This window comes from Cygnus olor, chromosome 1, assembly GCF_009769625.2.
Source record: "Cygnus olor isolate bCygOlo1 chromosome 1, bCygOlo1.pri.v2, whole genome shotgun sequence".
Lineage (NCBI taxonomy): Eukaryota > Metazoa > Chordata > Aves > Anseriformes > Anatidae > Cygnus > Cygnus olor.
The window spans coordinates 45,807,171-45,823,257 of NC_049169.1; the positions used below are offsets into that span (position 1 = coordinate 45,807,171).

Genomic DNA, 16,087 nt, shown 5'->3' on the forward strand with positions numbered 1-16,087 from the left:
AAGAACTTCTTTACTGAAAGGGTTGTTAGGCATTGGAATGGGCTGCCCGGGGAAGTAGTTGAGTCACCCTCCCTGGAGGTCTTTAAAAGACGTTTAGATGTTGAGCTTAGCGATATGGTTTAGTGGAGGACTTGTTAGTGTTAGGTCAGAGGTTGGACTCGGTGATCTTGGAGGTCTTTTCCAACCTAGACGATTCTGTGATACACACAAATATGCTTGTTATATGACCTGCACTTTGCCTGCAAAGTGACTGCTTTCCTAATTATTTGTTCTACTGCTTTCTTCGTGAACAACTGAAGGTCTTGTTTATGGATCTTTGTATTAGTGGTATCTAAAAAGCATAGATGAAGCAAGTTTCCACACATAAAGTAGACTAGTTGTAACACTGTGCTTCCAAATTTCAAATGTTGAAGTCCTGAATTTTTTTTATTGGAGAAAGCAGTGTAGATGGTAGTGCACGTTGTTGGTTTAAAGAAGGAATATTTCATGAGAACACTAAAACATTGCATCAGTATGAACACAGAAAACGAGGCTGAGTACCACTAATGAAGATATATTTCTGAATAATAAAATTATAGGCAAGAAGACTAACCTAACTTTTTGTTTATTCCTTAAAAATAACACAGAAGACACAATGTCTCAGCATGAATCTACAACAAAGCTTTTCTGTATCTCAATAGATTAACATGCTTGTTCTTTGTAAAATAAGGCTGATGAAACATGCAAGACTCTTACTACTCATCCAGATTAAGTGACTTAAGTCTTTCCTGCTGCCTTTCTGAAGGGAAAAAAATGAAAATTAAAATTCCCTGATTCATAAGCCTCAGCTACCCTGACTGAACCCTCATCACCATTCTGTTGAGGGCATCCCCTCCACTTCTATTAACACAACTAGGGCTACAAAACTCATTCGGGAGTAATCACAAGGAAGAATCAGAGCACAGAAAGACAAAGTTCTTCATTTTTAATCCAATTTCAGCTTTACCATGGAACTTATACATTTAGTTATAGTTAAGGCATAGATGATAAAAAATACCTAGGAAATGGTCTGTGTTTTTCACAACACACATACTCTGGTTGCTGTTGTTTTGAGAGAATAAAAGGCTTTTTTTTTTTTTTTTTAACTTTAGGAGTTAATTAAATAAGGACCCAAGACAGAGTAACGGAAGGATAGGCAAATCTAATTAAAAGAACTGAACACTGCAAGGGCTGATGTCTGCCGTACAGTGCAGCTTCTTTAACTGTTCCCTGAATAACATCAAAATGACATTCAGAGTGACAATAAAAACTTGAAAACCCTCATGACCTTCCCCAGTAGGATCAGCTTTCTATTTTAACACAAAACCTTTGTTTTATTTGTCAGATTTTAGTGTGATGTTATCACTACAGTTGAATAATAAATGTGTAAGACTAACCCATTATTGTGCCTAGTGACCAATCATACATAAATCAAATAAGCACTACAAAAATGCACCAAATTTTGTCTCCCTCATTTGGCATTTGAGGATCTTATAAACACATGTGGCCACAACGGATACAATTCACCCAAAATCTCCAATCTCCCACGCATGAAGTATCTCATAAATGGAACAAATGAATGAACAACCTTTTAAAGGAAAACGAATATAAGAGAGTTCTTTAAAAGTGAAATTAATTGAACTACCACATATTCTTGCTGTAAGGGTCATGCGTAGTTACAGCTAAGATCACACAATAGATTATCAATTAGATTTACAACAGGGATGCATCCTATGACTTGGTGAAAAAAGATCTGAGGGTGGGCAGAATACCGTTCTCACATGAGTAAATATATTGAGATGTATATAAATATATACATCAGATGTACATGCTGAACGCTCCAGGTATTTTTTTTTATTCAATAAAACAAAAACTAAGAAAGTCTGTTCTAAACTTTACCACAGGTTACCTGGATTCTTCCAACGGATGTTGAACAGTAAGCAGTCGAGGGTGTCGAAGTCTGGTTAGCTGCTGAACACCTCGTTTTAAAGAATCAATAATCTGATCCTTTTCAAATTTTTGGTACTTGTCTATTAGCTTCTTATCAAATACAAAAACAGCCACTTCCTAGAAATAAGCAACAAAAATCTTTCAGTATATAACACATCCAAAAAACAAAGCCTATACACAATTACGTATGTGCACACATTTTTTAAATCAACAGTTCAATGCTACCAATGCAAGAAGTATTTCAATGTGTATCTACGTATATATCAATGTTTATCTACTTACTCTGTCCTAGTCATAATCATTGTGTTTGCATATAAACTCTGGAATATATATTTTAAGATTATTGTGCTACTGCTCCCAACCTTACAAACAGTAACGCATAAGCTATAATGTCTACCTACAGAATGACCAAGCAATGGATACACAAGACAGACAATTGCTTGATTTTAAGTAGACGGAAGCATTTACATTAACTATGAACAAATAAAATATTCGGAGGATATGCATTCATTTGGCATTAAATATATCAAGTGGTACTTTATTAAACTACACCCTGTCTCAGAGTTATGTTCCAAACCAATATGTTTTATATTAAATTAGATTTTCATGAGAGAATTTATGGTGACAGAATATGTGAGTAATCACTTAACCTGATCATTCACAAGATAACACATTTGGAATTTTTTTTTACATTTCACATGTAAAATGAAATGCCAGAAATGCAACAGATTTTAAAATAGAGGAAAGAGTTCTTCCAACCAACCTCTGCAAATGGAAAAGGAGAAAATTAAGGAATTTATATGAAGCTTCAAAATTACATAATTGGATGTGAAATAAAAAAAATTAGACTACATCTCCACTATGGAGGCCATTAAACAGAAATAAATCAATTGAAGAAAAAAGGAATTAAAATTTTATCATGAAACAAAACTGAAGCCTTTTTATATTCCTACAACAGTGTCATGATGAATAATAAAGTTAAAAAACAGTAGAAAATAATATGAAAACACACAGTTTTAGTTCCATGAGGAAGCATATGCTCTAGTACTGCACATTTTATATCCATTATTTTAATTAAAATCTTCAGGAACAGTTACATTATTCATTAAAAAAAGACGACCTCTAGCAATAGACTAACATAAATAAATAAATAAATCAGTCCAATACACAAAAATAAGTTTATATTTTTTATCTGGTGCCTGTTTCATTAAACTGTTAGCAGGTGAATGCCTATAACTAACTCAACTAAACACACGTTTCCTGATTCTGTCCATCTCCTCTCCCTGTTCCAGCCCCAAGTGGGATGAGTCGAACAGTAACATTGACATAACGCAGGGAAGAACCAACCACAGGGGATGGCAGACATACTTTTTACTCACAATTCAAAAGAAACACACGTTTTCCAGTACAGTGCATTAATGGTTCGAGCAGTGAAGTGACCAATAACAAAATCTCCAACTAATATCGCAGTTCTGAAAACATTTCTGTTTTCAACAGTCAACAATATCAGATAGTGAATATTTAAATCAGAAAGCATGGGACATCAGCCATATTTTGAATATTTTATGATGGCTATAAGTCCTGTTGGTGCTTGCTGCAATCCTGCATGATTTGAAGTTTTTCAGAACTTTTACATAAGTATTTGAGCTAATTTTGAATATATGTATATGAAATTGCGGTATTCTAGATATGAAAATGATTGCTGTCACATTGACTTTGTAGGTACAGATGCCCTTTTTTTTTTTTTTAAACGTTATGAAGTTTCAAGAATCAAAACAATTTGAGCTGTGTGGCAACTTTCTTTCAATACCTTCCTTTTCATGTAACACATCTGATGCCAGAAGAAAATCACCATGGTGCCCATGGACTACCCACGTCCCCTAAGATGTTTGATGCATTCTGGTATTAATAATTCAAAATACAGCATTCCGAAATGGGAGATATTCAATTCCATAACCTACACCAATTTTATATGCAAGCATCAACAACATAGTATATTCACACCCGTAAGTCACCAAGTATCGTGCAGAAAAATGACAGAAGAGCTGAGTCTATAGAGAGACCAGAGAGACTGTGGAACATACTCAAGTTACAAAAATTACTGAAATGATATAATATACCTGGAAACACTTAAAAGCATTCAGAATTTTGCACTGCATAAGCCAAATAACCCTGTCAGATTTTGACTATGAACACATTTTTGTTCTTCCTTTTCTATTTTACAACACCTGATATTCAACCCTAAAAAGGAAGGAGGGCTACTGACTGTAGCTGATAGAGGTTCCCTTTGCTGGTGATATAATTCCTTTCATGGAAACTTGAAACTGCAAAGGTTTATGTAAAGTTAGTAATTCTTTCCACAGAAAGACCTAGGAAAACTTCCAATTGTATTTTTTACTTCATAGGCTTAAAAGAAGAGAAACTTCCCTCTGCAAATGACGACTTGTTTAGTTCTTCAGTTGCATCATAATTCCAACTTTATGATATGAAAATAAATCCAGCATAAAAGAGAATAAAATACATTCAAAAATACAACTGCTTTAAAAAAAAGAAAGTGAAAAAAATTAATTTAAGAAGCATTTGTACTATGTTCTTAGTCATATGGTCTGAATTTTTGGGTAGACCTGTGTGGTGCCAGGAATTGGACTCGATGATCCTTGAGGGTCCCTTCCAACTCGGGATATTCTATGAAATTAGGGGCAAAACAGCAAAATCTTTACTTACAAAAACTTCCATTCATTACATGACAGAAAGTAAACACACCTTGTTCAGCATGCTCTTGTCTCAGCAGTATACTGATAGCTCCACCACCTGAGCCAGGAAGAACGGACAAGTACATAGAGCTGTAGACAGCCACTTAAGAGATCTCAGTTTAGATCACAATTCTGTTCACAAACATGAGCCGGTCCGCACCTTCTTTCTCACCTCCTACATGCTTAAAGTGCTTTACTTCAAAGCAGTATTAGAAAGGTAAAGCTCAGTGATGTTAACACAGTTGTATGCTATGATACGCACCATGCAAACACTTGCCAAGATAAAGATCTTAAAGAAATCATCTGTTGTTAGAATTTTTATCATGAATCACTGAAAAAAACCAAACAGTTCTACAATACCTTTGCCAAGGAATTAAATATCACTCTAAGTATTTTGCATACAACTTGTAAAAATGCTGTTAACTGTGCAAACAGGAGTAAGCATTGCCCACAACATACAAGACACAGGACATATTTTAATTGGGCTATAATCATATTAGCTCACCTGTAACACTTTTAGACCCTAAGCAGAAAAGGGTAAATCAGTGTTCTTGGATTGTGCTCACCTATTTCAGGGGAATCCTGTTGACCACTGTCCCAAAGACCTGTTTTTCACCAATACTTGCATTTGTAAAGGTTTTGTATCCTTGTAGTACGAATCACTAAATGTTCCAACTTCCTTTTTTTTTTTTGTGGCTTCTTTGGGCAGTTTTTATTTGTGCTGGGTGTGGATGAGATGGAGTTCACTTTCTCTATATAGCAGCCCATATGGTGCTGTGTTCCAGACTTGTGGCTGAAACGGTGCTGATAGCACATCTACCTTTTGGCTGTGGCTGAACAGAGCTTGTACAGGGTTCAAGGCTTCCTCTTTTTCCCACTCTGCCCTGTCAGCATGTGGGCTGGAGGTAGGCAAGAAACTGGGAGGAGACACAGCTGGGACAACAGATCAAAACTGACAAAAGGGGTATTCCATGCCATATAATGTCACATTCTGCAATATTAACAACGTAGAGGAAGAACAAGGGGTAGGGGGAGGTTTGTCTTCCAAGGTGGCCATTGTTCAGGGACTGGCTGAGTATTAGTCTGCCTGTGGGAAGTGGTGAACAATTGCTTTTGCTCTGCCTGTTGGTTTGTGCTCCCTCCCCTTTTTCTACACTTATTAAGCCATGAAACCTGCAACTCTTCTCACTTTTGTTCTTCCTATTTTTCTCCCCTGTCCTGCTGAGGTCATTGAGTGAGCAACTGTGTGGGTGCTGTTTGAAGTCTCCCAACACATCCTCAAAGTCCACTTCCAGTCCTGCTTCATGTGGGATCTGCATTCCTTATGAAAGGCACACCAGCTCTGGAGACTTGCTAACATTGTCAGTTTGAAATATGCATCCATATTTACTCAACTAAACACCTTATAAGCCAAACAGAAAACAAAAATCCAGCTCCCATCTCAGCCAATACAACTGCTATAAGAAAAAAAAAAAGGAAAAAAAAGTAATTCCTGGATCTTAAGAAACCAGGTAATGAAGAGTCAAAACTAAAAGCAAGTCCTACCCTGTTCTCATGCAAAGAAAAAGAAGTATTACTGATGTCCATCAACAAATGCCATGACCAAAGGAAACAAATATAAACAGTGCACCTATTAAGCACTTTTGGTGCTTCTTAGTAACTTGTGCCCCATCGCTTCAATTCTAGCTCTTGGTGTCCTCTACCCCCAACCAGAAAAAGGCAACCAGGCAGCCATGTCATACTTTCCTCTTTTGCCCCCAAGAGAAAGGCAAGCTACCCAAAGACTGCAGAAACACACTGGGTTTGTGTGTCGATAAAGAAGCAAACACAACTACTAAGAATTTCTACGTAATGACTCTAAAAGCTGTGGAAATACAATGATAATGTAATAGCAACACTTCTGCCTATCCATTTCATTGCATCTTGAGAAAGGACATTAACGATACAAAACACATGCAAGTACTATAGTACTCCATCACTCTACTTTCAAGGACATATAGAATAGTGTACAGGAATAATGGCAGAGATTAAGCACAAAACAATAAGGAAAGGAAAAAAACCACAATACTGAATAACTGCAGTTCACCATCTATCCTGTGAACTGAATGATGTATTGATCTTGTGGAAATAAATGTGATCAAGTTGTTAAAGACTAAGTTCTAAACATAGAAACAAAGGGAATTCTAAGGTAGAGTGCTTGATTTTAGGAACTTTGTTTTGCCTTTCACATGTTTTCCTTTTTACTTATATGCACTCATACGTTTAAAAAAAGTTTGCCTTTTTTAACCTTGCTTTCCCATCAATTTGTTTCAGACATAAGGTATACAACACAACTATTTCAGTTTTGAAATTAATTAACCTTTATAGTTTGAATAACAGAAAGTTTTAATTTTAAAGATACTGCATGTACATTAGCCAAAACCAAAAAGCTGATTTACCTACCATTAATATATTTAGTACTATCACAATAAAAGCTAAACATGACTGTAGCAGTCCTGAAGTACAAACCATTATCTCTTTAATTCTGCTAGTTTTTATGATTAAACTGGCAAGAACATTCTGAAGCAATCTCACCCTATCTTTTTCTTTCATTGCTCTTTCTACACAGAAAAAAGGACAAGTACCACATTATGCCAGAAAAACCTAAGCATATAAAGATGTAATGTTGTGTAACTAGAAAGGGTGTAACTAGAAAGACTAAAAAAATCTTTTAAACAAGCAGTAAATCAGCTATCAAATAGCACGAGACAAATACATGCACACAGGTAAGTATTTTCCTCACTTTCTGTTAGGTTACCATTCAGTCACCAAGAAAGTAAGCAAGAAAAGGCATGACGTATTAAAAAAAGTAAGCATTCGGAAAACCAGGAAAAACAGCAAGGGAGGAACCAGGTAGAAGTCTGAAAAGAATGTATCTACTGTCGTATCATACAGATCTACTGTCACAAGATAGGGAATTTTGTAACTGTCACAGACTTAAAATAGAAACCGAATTAATATACATTTGAAATCTGAACTTCAGCTGACCAACTTCTGTAAGACAGATGACTTTCACTTGTTCTGAGAACAAACATTTCAGATAAGCTACTGTTGCAAAACTAGTGATCCAAACATAGCTGGTTTTATATGGCTACAATGACTTATTACTTGTGTTGTTACAAAGTAACAAGAAGGGTGATTAAGTCTTACATCCAGCTTGTCAGATCGTAATATACATTTGCTGTAAAGATACATAAATAAGTAATTAAATAAAAGCTAAGGGCTTGTAGCTCCATGCATGACTTCACAGCAATAACTGTTACCACTTTTTAAAAAGACAGCCAGCCACTTCCATATTGCCCAAGCAACACTCTAAAGGTACGTGCAAAAGAAAAAAAAAAAAGGTAACATTAAACAACAGATATAGTGCAATGCAATTGAGCACAGTGTTTGTCTTGATGGGCAGCTTGGTTCTGCAATATCAAACTATGCTGACATGATGTTACCTAACCGGCAATATTAATAATGAATGGTAATTACATGTCAAATCACCAGCCAGCTAAAATTCTCTGCAATACAACTGCCTCTGTATTTTTAATGACCGAGGATGGCATACAAACGCACAGGTGTTTGTAAGAATTTATGGAGACAATACAGATTTAAATACGGTAACACTTGAACTAACCTTCTGTAAAGTCAGCCATCAGAATGCTCATCCAAAGCTGAAAAAACATGACTGACTGGAAACAAGTTCCGTATACTGTCAACTGGGCAGACTGAAAGGAAGTTTCAGTAACTCTCTTTACCCTCAAAGCTATGCCTGGTTCAGGTCAATTACTTACTGAACACTGAGATTGTATCAAGTCTATCAAAACTATATTTTCAAAGTTATCACTGCTTTGAATAAGACAAAAAAAAATCATTACATTTGGTAAATTCAGTAAACAATGGATGTATTGAGTCCTGGAACAACTAGACAGATGCAGGAGAATCATATAAGCACAATATATGCTTAACATTATGCAGATTCTGACACTATCAGATCACACATTCCCCACATATTATTCACTCTGCATGTTATGTTTCTCTTCCATTTGCTACAGTTTATTTTCCTACCATCTAACAGATTATACCCATGTTTTCCAAAGTTATTCCCTTGTATCCTTTTCCTTTTGGCACATCTGTAGCATTGATTCATTCTCTAAGTGACTTCATATCACTTCAGCATCAAGTTTAACAGAAGGCTGTATCTTATTAACTCTTCTATTTACTCACTGAAAATTCTATTTCCTCTCCAAGTTTGAAAGAGATATTTCACATTTCTCCCATACAACAAAATCACGCTCTATAATAACAGCTCTTAAACTCTGTTTCTGACAAGCCTTCTTCCAAAGTCACTGTTGTAGTTCGACCCAGCCGGCAGCTCAGCACCACATAGCTGTTTGCTCACTCCCCCATCTGGGATGGGGGAGAGAATTGCGGAAAAAGGTAAAACTCATGGGACAAGAAAGCATAATAGGACAGAAAAAGAAGGGAAAAATAATACTATATATAAAACAAGCGATACACAATGCAATTGCTCACCACCTGCCAACTGATGCCCAGCCAGTCCCTGAGCAGCAGCCGTTTGCTGCCCTGTCCAACTCCCTCCTGTTCTACTGTTCAGCATGACACCACAGGTATGGGACATCCCTCTGGCCAGTCTGGGCCAGCTGTCCTGGCTCTGTCCCCTCCCAGCTTCTAGTGCACCCCCAGCCTCCTCGGTAGCACTGCAGCATGAAAAGCTGAAAAGTCCTTGACTCAGTATAAGAGCTGCTCTGCAACCACTAAAACATTGGTGTGTGATCAGCATTATTGCTCTCCTAAATCCAAAACACAGCAGCATACCAGCTACTACGCAGAAAATTAACTATCTCAGCCAAAACCAGGATAGCCACAATTCCACTTTTACCTACACGTGGCTTCACATGAGGCAAAAGTTTATATACTAGTGCTCTACATACTAACACTTTAAGCAGAGTTACTTTAGAAGGCAAATATACCTGGCTGAAAGTTGCACAAGAAAGGCAAACCTCACTTCCACCACACCCTCCTCCTCTGCCCCACACCCTTCTGTCACTCTATCTCCTGACTTAATAATATCTCTAACCTTTCAATTTCTGTGTGGCAGCTGAGCAAAAAAATACAGCTTATTTTTCTGAGATCAAATAATGGCACAGTTCACGATCTTTTAATACTGTAAAGAGTTAGTATTATTCCCCCCAGAACTGCAAGGTAAACTAAACTGGAGAACTGATCCATGTTAAAACAAACAAGCTTCTTCCTTCTCGTCAGATCAGTTTTAACTCAAGTTAATTCTTGATCTTCGTGTCAAGTTTTACGCTACGAATACAGAACCACTTCCTTCTCTGGCAGCGAAGGCTGAATGTATCTATAACCTATGTAGAGGAGAACATTATATTTAAATAGTTTTGGTGTCTTCAATTCATTTTACACCCTTAGAACTCGTCTGCCCAGTTGGGTTTTGTTTTAAATACCACTTAAGAGCTGCTACCTACCAGCCTGTTATCTAATGCTTATAAACACAGGTCTTTACTTGACAACCCACCTGTTTTGTTGATTTTTTAGTTCCATTAAATATCTTCCAAGCAAGACCGTTACCACCACTGGCAATATGTCGGCCAACATCAAACTCCCTGGTCACAGGATTTCCCATGACCGCGCTGGTGACATCTGCCGTTACCTTCGTAACGGTACTCTTCAGTTTATTCAGCATGGACTCCATGGTCTCTACCAAGGTAGTATCCTAAAAGAACAGGAAAAAAAAAAAGCATCACAGTCTCTCAGAAATTCTATTAATATAAAAGAAATGTTGAAAATTATAATATCAAAGGACATCTAACCAAGGATCCAATAGGATATAGGAGTAACCCCCCCAAAAAAGAATACTGAAATAGAATTTCCAGGGCTTTGCAGTCAGACATATTCATACTGCACAAACAAATTTGTGAGCACACATGTGGGGACTGTACGTCCTTGTTCCCCCTCCTCAAAAACTTTTGAATCTGTTAATCATTCTTCGTTAGATCTATCAAAGCAATTGAGGACTGAAACACACAACCATTTCTTGAAAACAAATGACTGAATAAAGCAGAGAACCTACAAACTGCTCCCATGAAAGGAAAGGTTCACACCTTATGCATCAATATCAATCAAGCAGGAAAACCAAGTCCAAATGAAACCAGGCTCCATTAATTCCAGCGCTTATGGAACTACACATTTTCTGCAGGGAAAGACTGCTTAAAATCCCAGATCAGCAAGTGAAAAGATTTGTATTATACAGAAGACAATTATAAAATATGTTCTTTCCTACATTGTGCCTGCCAAAATGCAAGCTCAAAATTTAGTATTTTACCCATCAGAATTGCTGACATTACTTGTCTGACCTGAGTATTCATGAGCTGATCAGCTCCTGATGGAGTAGGGAACAACAAACTGCCTTTTTATGCAGCAAAATTGTAAGTGCAAGTTTATTTATATCACCTTGCAAATTTAAGAGCTAACTGTGGCTGCTTATCATTTAGTTCACCTTCCCCTCTACTGTGCACTTTCATGGTTTCCTTAGTTGTCATAATTAGTTCCAAAAATCTGATTTGTCTATTACATGAGACAAAAGTTTGAAGAATATATCCCATTTATACAACTGTCTCTCTGATAGCAGATACACAAGAAAGAATGGAGACATGAAAGAAAGTGAAAGAGAGACACAGACATTCATCTTCTTTATCGGTGCGTGCAAAGATGAATAGAGAAGGCAAAGAAATGATTTCCTGGAATCAGTATTATGTGGTATATTCAAATGCAACATCTAAGGATATTTCTTCATCTGACTTTTCAAATAAGAATACTAATGTCTTCAACCTATAGGAGAATAAACCTAAAACAGTATATCAGCAAATATGTTGAGATCTGTAGAAATACTATTTTCACTTACAGCTTTATTTTTCATTTACTCAATTAATTGGTACAATTGGTACATAATTTGTGCAAAACTAGCTTGAAAAATAGCAGATGTCACTACTGTTCAAATGGAAGAGACTAGATTCAGTTGCGATAAAGAAGTTTTCCAAGTCATACTAACGAGGACAAAAGCAGCAGAAGGCACTAACAAGCAATCCAGGGAGCAGTGAGACTACTCAGCCCCAATGCCCATCAGATCTGATGTGAAGTGCCTATCTGCAGTGAATTAAACCTTCACCCACTGCTCAGGTGTTATAAAGCATTGTTCTGGTCTACACAGATTATCTGGTGTCTGATCAGCCAGCATTTTTCACATTCATGACATAGATGGGAGTTTGTTTCCTCTCCACGGTTCCTTACTCTCACAAAACCCGTAGTTATTTATCTTTGGCAACTGCGTATCTCAGTCAAACTTGACTGAAATGACTGCACTAAAGTTATTCAGACATACACACCTTCTCCCCCTGGTACTACAGGGCTGATTCCATACAAACACAAGGCAAATAATCTGGTTAGTACTAAACTGGACAGACAGACTTGTTTCCTAAAAGAGGTAACAAAAACACTAAGCAATTTTTCTTAAAAGAATTTTCTGAGTAACTGAAGAATTCACTCCAGCGTAGGATGTATGGCATGGTGCTAACCTAGTTCTACGCAAATGCTAGCCCTGTGCTGGAAGCAACGCAGGATGTTGCTGTGTCCCGACTACCGCAGCAGTTATATCCCACCCTCAGTAATCTTCCACAGCGAAACATGCAATTACACTACCGTTGTGAGTCCAGAGACACTTCTCCAACGTCCACTTCAGCTGAGTAACACAACTTTGTGCCTCTAAAGGGAGAGCCAGACTAGGAGACTTAAGAAAACATACTATAAAAAATAAAAGTATCAGCTTTAAAATCGGAAAAAGTTATGACTTCATCAGGACCACTCAGGAGCAGAACCAGATTATGAAGCACATTTGGGATGAAGTAGGTCTTAATATGGGGATGAGGAGCTTTGGATATGAGGAGCTGAGCCTGAATACAGTGAGATAATCTTAAGAGTAATTATGTGCTTGCTTGGTATTTACTAACTCCTTTGTTGAGAACACTGCTGGAAATAAACTATGGAATCACAGAATTCCTTTAGTAAATAATTGTATTATTTGCGATACTTTATTACAATATATCAATTTTACCTATCAATTCTGCTATGGAAAATCACGTGCAATTCTTAAGCGTGCAGCCCAAGACCAAACAGCTTTGGACACTGTCCAAGATCCCTCTATAAAGGAACTTCTCTTTAACCTGCTAAGTTGTTAGAAACAAGGATCATGGACTATTCTAATTAGGAGCAATAGGTATCTCTAGGTTTTACTCTGTAGGAAAAAACTCTATATACTAAAGGACTATAAAAACAATCCTAATGAGTTTAAGATAACCACTAATCTAATTTGTTTTTAAATTTTGTGCTATTTGTGTTCAGTTTTGTTCACTCCCAGCCAAAAAATCTGTAGCATCAACACAACATAATCTTATGTTGGAATTCTCAAATCCAGAGAAAGACTTCACAAAAATAGTTGCAGTGATGGGATGAAGAAAATGTATGCGCATGCATGCTCAAATTAGTTGGATAAACTCAAACAACAACTTCTCTATATATACAGACAGTGGAAAAATGTAGTACTAATTGTATGAGAACCGCCTTGTGCTGCGGGTGACAGACTAACTGCAGTGAGAAGCCCGGAAAATCCGCGAGGTGAGAATGCTAACAGCATTCCAGTGTCTGAAGGGTTAGGGTTTAAAAAGCAATCCTGGCAGGCCCTGTCCAACAGGCTTGACAGTATGCAAACTACTGATTAATTCAGCTAAGAGAAAACTCGTACTGAGAAACTTACTTCTCGATAAGCAGTCTGAGTTTTAAGTTTATGCCCATCTAACACCATCTATACATTTGTAGAAATCCTCATGTCAACATTTGGACTGTGTTCTACAAACGCGTTTTTCTTTGGCTCTATAAAAAATGATTGTTGTTACCAGTTTCAGTAAAAACTCAAACGTACATCAACAGGAACAGCGTACCTAGAAAACCCATACAAAAACAGTTTAAAAACTAAACTATTTGGGGTAATAACTAAAATACCAGAAAACATGATGATCCTAACTATATCTGAAATATGCCATTTTAGATCTCAATTGTAGGAAGCTGTTTGATTGTTCAGTTCTTTTAAGACTTAGCTACTATTTATAGAAAAATTAACAACCACAGGACAATAAACCAAGTCAGTTACCCAGAATGGAACTTGAAATTAAAGTTAAAAGGTAATAAATGATAAAAATACAAGATCTTATGAGTATTCATGTCCAGACAAGCAACCCAGGACAGGCAATAACATTTAAGAACTTTGCCTTCCTCCTGTTTCAATTTGAAGGGTATTCTTAACATTACTGATATCAAGTCTGTGAAAGCAAGAACCTGATCCCATTACAAAGTGTATGAAATCTAGAAACAATCCTAAGAAGACATCTGGTATACAGTATGAAGTCCCCTCACAACTGAGTGGTGTCTCTGCTAGTACACATCAGCAAGAATACATCAGCACAGCAACAATCTAACCACTTGGCAAGGGTAATCAGCAACAACCGCCCAAAAGTAAGAACTGAGACAAAACACTCAAAATGTTTAAGTAAGAGTGAATCCTACATAAATGTTCCCCACCACTTTAATTCTCATTTAAACTAACTGCATGACTTAAAGCTATTAATTTATCCCTGAAGTAATTCATAGCTTCACCTGCTGTACTACAGGGGTGCACTCCACACAGCCCCCAGCAGCACACATACACAGTGCCAGACCTCCGACCCCATAAGAAGCCAGGATTCCCCATTGCAAAACAAGGCAGGTGCACGGCTACTTCAGGCCACGCAACCCAAACTACCAGCCCGCCAGCTGGACTTGTGCAATGATGTATTCACAGAAAAAAAAAAAAAAAAAAAAAACAGGTGCTTGAACAACTGACTCTCAGAAAAAAAAAAATAAATAAAAACAAAAAAAGGAAAAGAAAAAGGAAAATAAAGGAAAAGGAAAAAGGAAAAGGAAAATCGGGCTTAACCGAGTTCTGGCACTTGTTTTAACAATGACGTGAGGATCCAACACGATGACGTAATGTGCACGGTGCCGCTGCCTCCGAGCAAGTCACCTTCATGACTTTTTTCTCCAGCATTTGGGGACTGAGCCGCGACCGAAACCTTGAAGATTCGCGGAGCGGGCCCCACAGGGCTCTGAACGGGGCTCTCCCCGCCCGTCACCCGCTGCCAGGGGGCGATCCCTGCGCTGCGCAACCCGCGGGGCTGCCTCCCGCGGCCGGCCCCCCGCACGCAGCGCGCCCTGCTCCTTACCCACTGCGAGCCCGGAGCCGCCAGCGGTGCGCGGCGGGTCCCCGCCCGCCCCCAGCCGCCCCAGGGCCGCTCCCGGCCGGCAGCGACCGCGGCTCCAGGCCGGACCCCTTCCCCTCCGCTCCGCAGCCCCGGCGGAGCCAGCGGCGCTAGGCCGCGGGCAGCCGCCGTGCCGCGGGGCCGGGCGGGCCCCTCACCCACCTCAGCGCGGGGGAAGCCGTTGGCACGGGGCCCTGCTGCCGGGCCCGGCGGGCCGCCCGTCCCGCTGCCTCCGCCTCGGCCCCGTCCCGCTCCGGTTACTCCATAGCGACGGCGGCAGCTCCTCACTTCCGCCCCGGCGGGGCGGCGGCCGAGGGGGACGGCGGGAAGTGAGGCGCTGCCGGCTTCCGCCGGGCCGCCGGGCAGCTCTGCCTGCACCGGAGGGCGGCAGTCGACGGCCCCTGCCCGCTCGCCCGCCCGCCCCCCGGCCGCGCCGCTAAGGACGGGGCAGGGCGCGGGGCTCCCCTCCCGCCCCTCGTTTCTGACGGTTCCACCCAAAATCACCTGGGGGGTGGGGATTCTGGCCGCACCCCCACCTCTGTTTGTAGGTTCTGTGTCATCAAATCCGTTCCCAGCATGAATCCGGATATGAACAACCTCTATATGAAGATTTCAAAGTAACAGCATACTACACTCCTTGGAGCGGTGTCCCATATTTTCTTACACAGAATAATACAAGTTATATTCAAGAATTTGTAGAAGTTACTGCTCTGCATGAATATCTTAGTTGTCCCCTCTACAGCTAATACACAGAAGCAGGAGGATACCTCTTCCACTTAGACTAGAGGAAAGCCACCAGGAGTTGCAAGTCCAAAGTATAAAAAACTGTATTTGTGAAGAAGGATCATCTCAGCAAATTGTTTAATTGGGACAGCTCGTTATCCAGATTTCTCATTCCCTGGAGTGCTGGGTTTAGTTCTCATCTGTATTGCTCTTATTCCGAGACCTCTT

The 16,087-nt window shown here is 39.1% G+C and overlaps 1 protein-coding gene across 4 annotated transcripts in view; it reads right to left on the minus strand.

Annotated features, from left to right (window-relative positions):
• The window catches only part of SCYL2 (SCY1 like pseudokinase 2), a 38,620-nt gene extending 23,072 nt beyond the window's left edge, over positions 1–15,548 (minus strand). The window contains exons 1-3 of one of the 4 annotated variants that reach the window (XM_040556343.1): positions 15,299–15,548; positions 10,309–10,506; positions 1,928–2,085 (exon numbers count right to left, since the gene is read on the minus strand). In XM_040556343.1, the coding sequence (XP_040412277.1) occupies positions 1,928–2,085; positions 10,309–10,485 (335 nt within the window). In that variant the 5' untranslated portion in view covers positions 10,486–10,506; positions 15,299–15,548. Of the gene's footprint in view, positions 1–1,927; positions 2,086–4,731; positions 4,780–10,308; positions 10,507–12,488; positions 12,660–15,298 lie in introns of those variants that run through there. The other 3 variants (XM_040556349.1, XM_040556359.1, XM_040556366.1) reach the window with 3 other exon arrangements.
• Positions 15,549–16,087: the final 539 nt, after the last annotated feature.